The sequence below is a fragment of the Crinia signifera genome, chromosome 2, assembly GCF_055691185.1.
Source record: "Crinia signifera chromosome 2, ASM5569118v1, whole genome shotgun sequence".
NCBI classification, from domain to species: Eukaryota; Metazoa; Chordata; class Amphibia; order Anura; family Myobatrachidae; genus Crinia; species Crinia signifera.
Genome location: NC_139218.1, coordinates 19964915 through 19979496, shown reverse-complemented (window position 1 = coordinate 19979496; position 14582 = coordinate 19964915). Strand labels below are relative to the sequence as shown.

Below are 14582 nucleotides of genomic sequence, written 5' to 3'. Positions count from 1 at the left end.
CCAGATTACGTTTCCTATATGCCCTCTTATGTGCCGTGTTGGGGTTTAATCACACATTATTCACTTCGTAGCCCTTACGATGCAGTTTAGCATTTGCAGCCGTTTGTGGTTTACTGAGGGAAACCTAAGCAGATTTAAAGGACATTTTTTTTCTTTTGTATGTAGCATTATGAAAGCAGGATTATCTGCGTGCATAACACGCTAAATGATCATTTCAGGGTAATTAGGAGCCGTAAAAATTGTCAGTAAACAGGGGAAACCCCCCCGAGAAAGCTAATGCGCTCTTTCCATGACTTTTATGTATGTTATTTATCATAAACCAAATTTCCTTGTGGTTCTTCCTCTTCCATTGTGCTTTTACCATTGCAACTTAGCGTGCAGGTTATCGTATGAGGAATTGCGCATTCTGTAACCATCAGCAACCATCCAATGATTTCTGTCCTCTTCCGCCGCATGCGAGGATGTGTTTATGTACACATCCATGGTACTGAGGGGGTTTGGCCAGGCAGTGTTTATGTATGCTGCCTCGCTACACAACCTGAATCAGGCCGAATATGTTAAATAAACAAACATGGAAGAATAGAGTATTTGTGCAAATACAGACCTAGAGTATTTGCATGTTGTGCGCACGTGCTGTATTTTCCTAGACACGCCCATACTGAGTGATCCCTACATGAGACCGCCCCTAACGCTCCATTTTCCACCATTCTGATTGTAAACGTTAATGTGATCATAAATGCACCCCCCTCGTATTCTCGTAATTTGCACGCACGGTTTGTGAGCACGCATATATGTAAATGAGTGTAGTTTCAACTCTCTGTCAACATATTTGAATATTAGCGAGCTGTGGTACGAGCTGTACTTTTGATGCATTTATTAACTGTGAAAAATGTAAAAAATATGAATAGATGGGAATAAGCCCTATCGGATCATTCCACCCAGAACTGAAAATTCAGCCTGAAGTTTAATCCAGAAACCTGTGATCCGATGTTTCTGCAATGTGGTAGGTCATCCAGTGTGTTTGTGAGCCCCCGACACTGCTGGGTTGGCATCGCAGAGCGGTCAGATTGCTGTGTGTGTATGACAGCAGAGCAGGTCAGCAGGAGACGGGAGAGAATAGCAGATGTCAGGGGATTCTCTTCCTTTGCTGAGCCTGATTTGTGCCAGCAGCAACATGGTCAGCAGCATCTGGGCACAGGCAAAACATGGTGGATTGTCATGAAGACAGAATTTTATATTGTGGAGGAAATCATCCCCCAGCCTGAGTAATTTACAGTAGTATAGAGGCATCAAGCTAAAATTTGGATTATCCTTTATTTCTAGGGCACCACTCAAGGTGTCCGCAATTCTGTGCAGTGACAAGCAGCTGGGTGGCTATAAACTAATCACATAGGGCCTGATTCAGAGTTGATCGCTGTTGCGCGAATTCACGATCCGTGCGTATGTGTAGTCATTGGATAATCGAATGACTGCGCAGGCATATGGATCACTGCGTGCGTGCACGAGCCCAATTAGCGACAGAAATAGCCTATGGATCGGTATTGCGGTCCCCTCGCAGTTTGACTGACAGGACGCCAGCGGTGTGGGTGGTAGCAGTCCATTTTCTAGGAGTGTCGGGGAAAATGAAGGCATGACCGGGCGTTTAGGAAATGCGCCTCATTGTTGAAATGCAACTAGGTGCAATGTCCACCCCATTAACAGTATCAGACAAGACACGATCTCCAAAAGCTCCAAGTTTGGGTAGAAAGCAGAGGAGGGTTTGCTGAACTGATTGGCTCAATTTCTTTGTAATATATATTGGGCCAAATGTAGCTGGGTGTGAGAATCAGAAAGTGAGAGATTTCGGGAGAGTTTCCCCATTTTTCTTAAAGCGGCAGTCAACTACATGGCAAGATCAACCTGATTTTTTTCAGTGTAAATGATTGCCACTTTAAAAAGAATAGGAAAACTCTCCCAAAATCTCTCACTTTCTGATTCTCACACCCTCATTACATTTGGCCCATTGCGTCAGACCCATTAGAAAAAACACAAGGAGAAGAAAGTTATTGTCTTTCTCTTAGGAGGTAGGAAATATTGTAAATTCAAAACAATAAAATATATTTTAAGAACCATATTAGGTAGCGTCAGGAAAATGGTCATATATTAGTATATCTACATAGTTCACTAGAGGACAACGAAGAAAATAAATGGGATAATGATGAGAAGATGGCACAGTCCTTAAGTACACAAGGAACAAAACCTTATTTAGGGGTAGATGTATAAGGTAGGAGCAGTGAGCGAGAGGAGACGTGGCCCATGGCAACCAATTGGCACTGAAGTAACATCTATCCTTTGCATAATATAAAATTATACAGAGCAGCTCATTGGTCGCCATTGGCCACTACTCCTCTTCCTCACTTGTCCCTCACTGCTTCAACCTCAGTTTTATAACTGGGATATTACTATATGCCAATGGTTCCCAAACTTTTTTGATTCATGGCACCCTAGAGAATCAGAATTTTTTTCACGGCACCCCTAGGCCAAAAGTTTCTTATTAACACATTAAAAAAATAATAATAGTCATTTGTGTTTATATTCCATTCCAAGGTTCAATTTAGTGGAGAGGGACAGGATTTGCTCCTATTTGTCCACATAAATTATGATTGCGAGTCGCAAGTACTGGTTTTGCCTATTAATTTGACCATAAATAATTTGATTGTCCTGGACCACCAACCCAAGGCACCCTTGCAAGTGTCATGAGGCACCCCAGGGAGCCCAGGCACACAGTTTGGGAACCACTGCTATATGCAAACAGGCCATCATTATCCCATTTACAAAGGTTAGAACTGTGACGCATGCAATCCTAGGCAGCTCAAGGGGAATGACTTGCGACTTGTCCCCTCAGAGAGGTCTCAGTAATGTATGGAGGCCTTACAATGGAGGGGATCGGGAGGTCACATCTTATGAGTTGCACAGCCGCCTCACCTTCACTCCTCTACTGGTGCAGCCTCTCACAGTGGGTCACACTGGCACTCCAGAGAGTCTAACCCGATAAGGGGAAATTAATGGTAACAGAGCGGTTTTAATATGAATAAATATTCTGTTACTCAACCTAAAGTTAAAGGGCCTCCACACACAGCAATGTGCACCACTCAGGATAGTGAGAGAGGTTACCAATGGCCATCGATCTGTACTTGGGTTACATTACTATTAGCAATGCCTTTTGCAGAGGACACAAAAATGTGCTTGGGCCTTACAAATTCAGAGGCTGAATATATTAATGCTACAAAAAAATATATCACATATTAAACACCCCTTTGGCAAAGGGTTTGATTTTTATTTTGTTATTTCTTAAAGGACCCCAAAGCGACCCTCTGTGTATACTGTTTGTTCACACAAATTCTATTAATAAGGAATGGACATTACATGATGAGATTACGCACGCCTCACAATGGGGCAGATGTATTAAGCCTGGTGAAGTGATAAAGTGGAATTTGATAACCCACCAACCAGTCATCCTAACTGTCATGTTAAAGGCTGGGTTTGAAAAACGACAGGTAGGAGCTGACTGGCTGCTGCATTATCGCCTTCCACTTTATAGGTGCCCACACACTAGAAAGATCTGTGATCTTAAGATTTCCCTTAAACTCCCCATCTTCCCAACACAAAAGATTTAGTTCAAAAGAGTACATTTTGACAAAAGATTTATCTTAAGATTTCAGAAAAAATTATAATAATGGGCTGGGCTATGTAGAAGGTAATGGGGTGCAGGGGGCACCAGTGGTGTGCAGGGGGACCAGTACTGTGCCCTGGGTGCAGGGTTGATACATACCCTTTCTTTCTCTTTTAAAAACAGGAGCTTGTTTTATTTTCTCCTTGTGTCAATTGAAATATGTCATAAGCATACATTATATAAATTGGGACCCTGGAGCTATTGGGGCCCTGGAGTGGAGAAGGGAGGTTGTATCTATCTATCTATATATTATAATTGTCTGCTCACATGGATACAACCTCCCTTCTTCACTCCAGGGCCCCTAAAACTAGACCCCTTACCCACCACACTGACATACCTCCACCTTCATCACATCAAATATGCCAAAGCAAAGCAAAGATGCCATTATCCACCATACAGCAATAATGTCTGTGTGACTACTGAAAAAGTGTCACACACAGTGTCTGGAGCTGGCTGGCGGCTATGCGGCTCCGACAGAGCAGGGTTGAGTGTGGCTGGGAGCAGGAAGTGTCTACCTCCCGATGCACACGCTGACTCCCACGACGCGTCTCCTGCCAGGTCCCCGCCGCGTCTCCTGCCATGTCCCCGCCGCACGTGTCCGGCTGTCAGAAAAGTAGGAGGACAGATTCCGGGTTTATGCACCGGGTAATCCACGCCCCCAACACATGACCAGAAATTGGTCAGAATATTTGCATATCTTCCCTGCAGCAGGGAAGATGAGCCGACGCTGCAGAAGACACAGGGGGACACGCATCGGAAGGTAAGTATAAAAAATACTGAACGATGTGCACACAAAAATCGGACGATTAACCGTCCAAACGAGCAAAAACAATGAAATCGGACGATTAATCGTTCTAGTGTGTGGGCACCTTATAACTTCACCAGACTTAATACAACTGTCCCAATGTTCAGAGAACAGCAGAACATGGCTATACAGAATCGGCCTCCCTAAAGCTCATTTATTTTAATGACAAAGTTGTTTGGAGACCCCCCCCCCCCCCCCTCCCTCCCGCTCATCACCGAACTGGACTTGCTATTGAAATATTTTTAAAAAATGGGACAATTGCTACTGCTTGGGGACTGCACCACATTGCTTACCTACATTACACCTAGCACAGCATTGACAGATATTAATAATTAATTCCAGGTTTACAGCAGCACTGCATTCAGGGAGAAAGCAATCACTTCTGCTCTGGGGACTGCTGTTTCTTGGGACTCTGTGGTTCATTTTATAGCCCCTGCTTAATACCGGAGGGGTGTGTTGCTCCATACATGAGAGGACCAATGAGAAGCCTCTGTGTCTGTGACATCAGAGAGAGTACAGCTGTGCGTTGATCCTTACACTCCCTTGTGCTGCGTTTCAGAAATAGTGAGCAAGTGGAACGTACGGTTACCTGGGCTTTATGGATCCAGCCATAAGAGGGCCCTGCTGCAAGCTTACAATCTCTATAGACTCTCAGTAATTGTTTTCTGTTATCATACTTTGGGCTGTGTTTGATAAAAAATGTGCCAACTTTACTGACTGTGCTTTTATTTTTTTTAACCAGGCTGCCTTGATGATCTGCCTTATATGGAAATATTATGCGGAGCCAGTAACCAGCCTGCCCAGTAAATGGATTGCACCATTGGAACGGCTGGTAGCATTCCCCACCGGGGTAGCAGGTAACATTAGCTCCAGTTTTGTCTCCATGTACTCAATGAGTCTTGAATATGGAGGCTAAAGTGGTGAGACCACAATCCTGCATTCAGTGCACACAGATTGGGGGGAGTGTCCCATAGTGAACACTATTTTCACAAGGGTTAATTTTACACAGGACAGTTATGTCATTTCCTAGGGGGTCATCCCAGCTTTTGGAATGAAAGGCTGTTCCTTAGCCCAAATGATTCTAAATCTATTTGGGAAGCTACTTTTAGAGTACAAGTGACAATTAACACAGATATTTATCCTATTTGGATTCATGTTCCAACCCTGCAGATTATGTGATCCTATCTTTCTCCATGTTTCTGGTAGAAGAAAATGCAGGAAACCCAAATGTACTTAATTCCCAACATACAGATGCGTCCTTATACATCCAGCCTCAATATGCCATGCAGGACAAGATGCCTGGCATCAGTGGGCAGCAGCCGCCAGGCCCTGTGCAACTCTGCAAAACTGCTAGAGTCCTGTCTTCTGCCTCTTTCTTCCTCACGGCCGGCCCGTTCCTCCTGGCGCCGATCTCAGATCTCCTGCTGCTGGAGCCCTCCTTGCTTTCCTCTGCTGCTGCTCCGGTCCCTTAAATCTCGCTCGCACTTCTCTGGATCTCTTAGGACAGTCCATTGCTTCTTTTTAACTTTAAAGCTGCTGGTGAGTCTCCACAATCCTTACGGTGTGCCCTCTTGCTCTCTCTGATCCTCCCCCTACCTGTCCTGTCCTTAAGTATAAGTCTACTCCCATGGGGAGGCGCCTACTACCTGCTTCTCTCTTACCTTCCCCCCTTTTATCACCCCTTATCCTTTCACTGCTATCTCCCTGCCCCCATCCTAATACCAGCAAGACAATGGTAGCATCTCATGGCATTGGGAGCGCAGACTAATAGTTTACGGTCTCTCCCGGCTAGTCGCCGCTCGCTCCTATTTAACATTGGATGACTAGGATGCACGTGGAGACTGTGCAAAGTAATCTGACACTTGTAGATTGTGTACAAACCAAGTTTGGTTATTTTAAATGTTGCGCACTTTAGATATCACAGCATGCAGCCTTTTCATACACAAAAGGAGAAAAAAACCAACTCCTTAACATATGCAAAACAGGGTAATGAGTATGAAAAAAATGGCGCTGGGGTGATAAATGATGTTCCAAAGACAAAAAAAAATTTTCACCTGAAGAAAAAAAAAAAGATTGTCTTTGGAACATCTTTTATCACCCCAGCGCCATTTTTTCATACTCATTACCCTGTTTTGCACTTGTAGATTGTGTATGTGGCTGAGTCTGTATACGGAGCAGAACAGAACTTGTATTGGAAAAAAACAGCTGCTACATTGTAGCACTTTGTGTAAAGACTCAGAGACTCAGTCGCACACAGATATACAATTGTCATTTATCACATTAATGTACGCAGTCTCCTTTTGCGTCTTTGTGACATTATGTTGCATCTAAGATGTTAAGGCAAAATAGATGCTCAATGCTAGAGGATTCCCACACGGCCTGGCGTGCCAAGAGGGGCTGTTTGGCGAGGCATAGATTTACGAGGACACCTCTGTACCAAGTGCCGGTGACCATCTGCTTACACTGAGTCACCTCCTGCTGGTAATTTTCAAACTGGGGCAAATACATGTAATCAAATAAGGAAATTCTGTAATAAAGTGATATAATTTATTATGTGCTGTGGCTTATATATCATACATTACAAACAGCGCCTGCCGGTCCTGATTAAATACCACTACGCCAACCCTCTATCTCATGGATGTCCAAACTATGGCCCTCCAGCTGTTGGGAAACTACAAGTCCCATCATGTCTTGCCACAGTTTTGCTATTAGGGAGTGCTAAAACTATGGCAAGGCATGCTGGGATGTGTAGTTTCACAACAGCTGGAGGGCCATAGTTTGGACATGCCTGCTCTAAATGAAGGCCCCCGTATGTATTACACAACCATTTAAGTGTTGCCTGTAATTTTTTGGACAGCGCTGACACGAAGGTACTGATAACATAGTATTTTGTGTTATCTACACAATAATAGCCTTTTATTATGAAATGTTGCTGTACGGCATGATATACATCTTCTCATTCATAACACTGTCACTGTGGTGTTGTGCTTAGAGGATTATTAAACCTACTGGTGGTTTGTGGCTACATTTACAGCACATTCCAATCCACCACAGAGGGGTGATCCAGCCTCTCGGCTTCTCCAATGCCTCCTTCAGCAACTACAACATTTTCATTTCCACCTCAATAGTTTATTTAATAAAGTGGAAGATCTGTCACACCCTACTGCTGCTTGCAGGGTGCTCCAATCATTACATTTATAAGTTGGAAAGTAACTTGTGTCCTCATTCAGGAACCCTCTTTTCCTCAGTGACTCTGAGTAAGTAAGTGATGTTATTCATTATGGCTGCATTGCTGTTTTACCTCAGTGATGTCACTAGGTCAATGTGATAGAGTGATGGTTTTGAATATGGCTGCATTGCGGTTATACCTCAGTGATGTCAATAGTACCGAGTGAATGAGTGATGTTCTAGAATATGTCTGTGGTGCGGTCATACCTCAGTGATGTCACTAGGTCCAAGTGAATGAGTGATGTTCTAGAATATGTCTGTGGTGCGGTCATACCTCAGTGATGTCACTAGCCCCGAGTGAATGGGTGATGTTATTAAACATATCTGCAGTGTGGTTATACCTCATTGATGTCACTAGCCAGAGGGAATGAGTGATGATATTGAATATGGCTGCAGTGTGGTTATACCTCTGTGATGTCACTAGCACTGAGTGAATGAGTGATGTTGATGAATACGGCTGCAGTGCAGTTATACGTCAGTGATGTCACTAGCCTGAGTCAATGAGTGATGGTATTGAATATGGCTACAATGTAGTTATACCTCAGTGATGTCACTAGCCCGAGTGAATGAGTGATGGTATTGAATATGGCTGCAGTGCAGTTATTCGTCAGTGATGTCACTAGCCCGAGTGAATGAGTGATGTTATTGAATATGGCTGCAGTGCAGTTATACGTCAGTGATGTTACTAGCCTGAGTCAATGAGTGATGGTATTGAATATGGCTACAATGTAGTTATACCTCAGTGATGTCACTAGCCCGAGTGAATGAGTGATGGTATTGAATATGGCTGCAGTGCAGTTATTCGTCAGTGATGTCACTAGCCCAAGTGAATGAGTTATGTTATTGGCTGCAGTGTGGTTATAAGTCAGTGATGTCACTAGCCCGAGTGAATGAGTGATGTTATTGAATACAGCTGCAGTGTGGTTATTTCTCAGTGATGTCACTAGCCCGAGTGAATGAGTTATGTTATTGAATACGGCTGCAGTGTGGTTATTTCTCAGTGATGTCACTATCCCGAGTGAATGAGTGATGTTATTGAATACGGCTGCAGTGTGGTTATTTTTTAGTGATGTCACTATCCCGAGTGAATGAGTGATGTTATTGAATACGGCTGCAGTGTGGTTATTTCTCAGTGATGTCACTATCCCGAGTGAATGAGTGATGTTATTGAATACAGCTGCAGTGCAGTTATACGTCAGTGATGTCACTAGCCCGAGTGAATGAGTGATGTTATTGAATACAGCTGCAGTGCAGTTATATGTCAGTGATGTCACTATCCCGAGTGAATGAGTGATGTTATTGAATACGGCTGCAGTGTGGTTATTTCTCAGTGATGTCTCTATCCCGAGTGAATGAGTGATGTTATTGAATACAGCTGCAGTGCAGTTATACGTCAGTGATGTCACTATCCCGAGTGAATGAGTGATGTTATTGTATACGGCTGCAGTGCAGTTATTCGTCAGTGATGTCACTAGCCCAAGTGAATGAGTTATGTTATTGGCTGCAGTGTGGTTATAAGTCAGTGATGTCACTAGCCCGAGTGAATGAGTGATGTTATCGAATACAGCTGCAGTGTGGTTATTTCTCAGTGATGTCACTAGCCCAAGTGAATGAGTTATGTTATTGGCTGCAGTGTGGTTATTTCTCAGTGATGTCACTATCCCGAGTGAATGAGTGATGTTATTGAATACAGCTGCAGTGCAGTTATATGTCAGTGATGTCACTATCCCGAGTGAATGAGTGATGTTATTGAATACGGCTGCAGTGTGGTTATTTCTCAGTGATGTCACTATCCCGAGTGAATGAGTGATGTTATTGAATACGGCTGCAGTGTGGTTATTTCTCAGTGATGTCACTATCCCGAGTGAATGAGTGATGTTATTGAATACAGCTGCAGTGCAGTTATACGTCAGTGATGTCACTATCCCGAGTGAATGAGCGATGTTATTGAATACAGCTGCAGTGCAGTTATACGTCAGTGATGTCACTATCCCGAGTGAATGAGTGATGTTATTGAATACGGCTGCAGTGCAGTTTGATGACACATTCACCTTTTTTTTTTTTATAAAAAATTTATTTCTGTCTCAGGTTTTAAGAGAACTCAAGCTTTTTACTGGGTGATCTTACCTGGATAGCTTATTAAAAAAAGGGGAACCTTTGGCCCTCCAGCTGTTGTTGAACTACAGTTTTGCTCTTTGGCCATGCTAAAACTGTTGCAGGGCATGCTGGGATGTTCAACAACTGCTGTAAGGCCGAAGGTTCCCACTCCCTAAACTATATTAAATACTGTGGGCAAAGCTTCTGCCAATTGGCAGCTTTGATGGGCCGAAATATACCCCCAGGACTTAAATTGAAGCTAGAGGTGCTAACTGCAGATAAGATCATCCCCGACCTTCCTTGTGGTTGTTGTCCATTTGCAAATTAACCCAAATGTTCAGTACAGTATTTAGCTGAATTTTGGGAACGGATTAATTTCAGAGGCCTCAAGCTATTAACCCTTTGAGCACCAACGTTGCTGTGAGCGATCCTCAAAATATCCACAAAAAATGTCAGCATCACTCACAGCCGCTGTTCTTTTAGTATAAATAAACACACATACGGGCGAGTCAATCATTTTAAGTTTAGTTAAATATTGCACCCTAAATAGGAACAGTCGCTGTGAGCGGCGCTGGCATATTTAACGGATATTTTGAGGATCTCTCACCGCAACGTTGGCACTGAAAGGGTTACTAAAGAGGTTTTCTTGCCAATTTTCACACCTATTTTGACAAATTACCTTAATGTCACAGCAATATCCTGCAGGGTATGAAACGTCACTCACAGAACATTAAGGTTCTCACATAGAGTTGGATATCTCTACTTGTGTGTTATTTCTTTGTGGAAAGTAATGCATACGCACCTGTCAGGTAGCATTTATCATTGCAGGTGCTGGACGCGGTGATGATAACAAAGATCAGCAGCATGAGCTAGCCACAACTGATTATCTTATTGACCACTCCCACTGCAATTTCTTAACTCTCCGTGTGCCAAGTGAATTTGTCAAAATAGGTGTGAAAATTGGCAAGCAAACATTTTTAGGGCCCCATTTATCATTGATCACATTTACAATGCGATCTGGGCGGAATATTACCCAGGATCGCATTGTAAAAGGCGATCATTTCGCCCGAATGTTTTACCTGCTGTGCGCAGGGACAGGGCTCCGAAAGGAGCCCGTCCCTGCGATGCCTGGAGCCGGAAGCCGGGGGGTCTGCGCATGCGCGGTTACGCGCTGACCCGACCCCGCTGACCGCACTGCCGCCCGGGCAGTGCGATGTGTAGCCATAGGCTACAATGGGCTATCGCCATATCAGAATGGCGATAGCCCAGGGGTGCGATGCCGGGCTGCCCGATGTTGATACATCGGGCAGCTTCGCATCCCCCATAGAAACCTATGGGGGATGCGGGCAGCGGCGCTGCTGGGGGGGGATCGCAGCAGGGATCGGAGATTCCTGCTGCGGTTCCCTCTGATACATTAGGGGGATACTTAATATTTGCGAATAACCCCAGAAAATGGGTGTTTTCGGGGATTTAGCCACAAATATTAGTTGATAAATGCGGCCCTTATTCATCATCATCATGACCTGTAATGTTTACCTTTATATAGGAAATATTATTTTTTTTACACATTTTTTATTTGAATTTATATAACAAATGTGAGAGACCCTGGCATTTTTAGTAGAGATGTTGCACATCTCTCACAGAGATGTTGGTACTCAAAGGGTTAATTTATTAGTATGGATGCTATATTATATGAGACTGATGAGACATCTATTCACGGTGCCTGGTCCATATAGGGCCCTGTCTTCTACTGCACCCCCAGACTCTGTACCAAGTGTATAGTGTGCAGTCTTTTCCCCTAGGGGCCTTCCTTAGACCAGGGGTGACCAAACCGGTCCTCTACCAACAAACAGTTCACGTTTTCCAGGCCACCCGTGGTGTCCGTACAATGTGTAATTTGAAAATGTGACAGCTAGTAAGTTTAATTTATATAACGCGCTCTCTCCAGCAGGAATCAAGGAACTTGACAGACATCAAACCAGTGCACATATTACAGAGGGTTTGGGTAGTACAGTAATAGATAGTCACACAGGCATAAAAGAAAACCTTGAGAGCACAGTAAGCACAATGCAGTGTTTGTGCAGCATTTTGGATAATAACTTCTATGGGACGTGTACTCCACCTTGACAAGGTACCAGGTGAGGCAGCCATCTTGGGCGCACTGCGGAATTTCCCTGGGTAGAATAGGTTACTCCTAGAAGAAACTACACACTATGGGTGATTTAAGTGTAGAGTAGGGTCCAAACAAGACACTCAAGTCCATGTATTTTTCACCCCATCCACAAGTGTACCAGTTGAGGCAGCCATGTTGGACACACTACAAAGGTTAAACTGTGGGAAGTGAGCCATACAAGGGCGTAATGCAGATAGAGGAAAGCAGCGGCTTGTGTAGTAGTGTGATATACCCTGCATGGGAACATCCATGTGAAGCAAATCCTGCCCGCAGAGGAACCATCTGAAGCAACCATCTTGGGTGCATTGCGTAGGTCACCGCTGCAATTTGTGGAGGTACACATTACAGTAATAGCACATGGTGGGGTAGATGTATGCTGCGCGAGGGGGGGAACGACATGATAAAAACACCCTTTGCAGGGGACTGATAAAAGGGGGACAATTTAGGAATCATTATTTTCATAGTGTCATATATGTCCTGGTCTCATGGTAGCAGTACAGGTGGTGAGTAATGTCTACACCTGTGCACCAGCTAGGTTGTCTGGAAAATGATAAACTGTTGTTAGATCTTGACGACCAGTTTGGCCACCACCCCTGCTCTACACCACGGTTTTCTAACAACAAACTGGGATCGACCCATCATCACAGGGGAATAAAAATCCTTATTCAGCACATTATCTCCATCCAGGACCATTTGTGCTGTGACATTTGTTATGTGATTTTAGGTTTAGTTGCATTGTGTGTTGTGATTGGCTCTGTGTGAATTCTTGGAGGGACTTTGAACGGATGAGTGGAGTAATATGTACATGGCCAGAGGTACTGTAATGGGGCCTACACATGTAGATTATGGGGTTTTTTCGAAGCAATCTTAAGATTCTCACTAGATCACTAGAAAATGCCCCAACATGGTTTCGTGTGTAGGGGCCATAGTAAGGTGTGCTCTGCACCTGTCTCCATGGCAACCCCAGCAGCAGCTTCAGCCAGCAGGCTGTTTTGTCCCCTTGGGGCCACCATTGTCAGTGTTAGGCGGCCTCAGCGTCCACGCACGCTGTCACATCTCAGAGTGACAGCGCACTTAGCCCATCAGCAGGCAGCGTGCCTTTATTGACCAGTCAGCACGCTGCTTACCTTAAAATGTGGCCATACACTAGTAAGATTTATCTTCAGATCTGGCTGGTTGGAACAAAAATCTGGTTATTTCTGAATGACAGTTTGTCAGTTTTCCAGCATTTCCAAGCAATTGGTCAACTGTCATTTGCTCTCATCCATAACCATGTTTTTGCTCCCCATGTGTGTCCCCATGCTGTGTCCGTTACCACAGCGCTCCTACAGTGTGTGGCAGGGAGAGCTAAAGTGGCAGCGATAGTGTGCCGACAAGAGATCCCGCGCTGTGTGCTTATATAGCGCATACATATTCCGCAGCGCTTTTACAGACAATATTTGATCATTCACATCAGTCCCTGCCCCAGTGGAGCTTACAATCTACATTCCCTGCCACACGTACACGCACACACAGACATTGTAGGGTTAATTTGTTGGGAGCCAATTAGCCTACCAGTATATTTTTGGATTGTGGGAGGAAACCGGAGTACCCGGAGGAAACCCACGCAAGTACGGGGAGAATATACAAACTCCGCACAGTTAAGGCCGAGGTGGGTATTGAACCCATGACCTCAGTACTGTGAGGCGGTAATGCTAACCATTACACCATCCGTACTGCCTTGCCACATAGATAAACCCACACAATAGTGCCTCACGTGAGCCCCCAAAAATAAACTGCATTCCACACATTGGCCCAATAGTTTGCCAGCAGGCCACAGCCCCTAAGCAAGTAAAGAAACTGATCACCTGATGCCGGCTGGCTGGTTTGGTCGGATTGGCAGGGCAGCCACTGAGCACAGTAATGTGTAAGCAGCATCAGCATCTATTAGCGGCACCATCCTGTTTCAGTGGGGCCAGCTGCAGTCTCGCTCTCTTCAACCAGGGTCTCAGCTGAGTGGATGAGCTACCACCACCGCAGCCAGTACATGACAAGTAAGGGACACAGGCCCCAGGGAAAGCCACAGGGCAGGGGAGAGGGTGTTATCTAGCTCCAAACACCATACATGGTGGAGAAGGGAGGGGGCATAGCCGGAGCTGTGTAAATGGCCGCATGCTGTAGCTATGGCTAAAGCAGGATTCAACCAGCTGCTGCCTTATAAATTGCTGGCCCAATTTCATTTGGGACTGGACCACTAGGCTGCAGCACCCCTGTAAGTGCCACAGGACACAGTTTGGGAGCCGCTGTCCTAGCTCATGTAGGCCTCAATCCAGCCCTGTCAAACACAGTCACATGGCATATAATGTAGAGATCAGGGGCGAAATGTAATAGGGTGTGATTTTTGGACATGTGCGATTTTGGGTCAAAAACGGCCGAAATCGCACATTTTCCGAAAATCGCACATTTAATAGGTTGAAAATCGCGGTAAAAAAATCGCACTTTTTACCGCGAAATTGCACTTTTAGAAGTGCGATTTTTAGTCACATTTCAATTCGCATCCAGATGTTTTCCCATTATAAAGTATACAA

General features: G+C 44.6%; 1 protein-coding gene across 1 annotated transcript in view; it reads left to right on the top strand.

Moving 5' to 3' along the window:
* GET1 (guided entry of tail-anchored proteins factor 1) overlaps positions 1-14582 on the top strand; it is a 101309-nt gene that overhangs the window by 83952 nt on the left and 2775 nt on the right. Inside the window, exon 4 of the mRNA XM_083171689.1 lies at positions 5260-5374. Within this exon, the coding sequence (XP_083027815.1) occupies positions 5260-5374 (115 nt within the window). The remainder of the gene's footprint in view (positions 1-5259; positions 5375-14582) is intronic.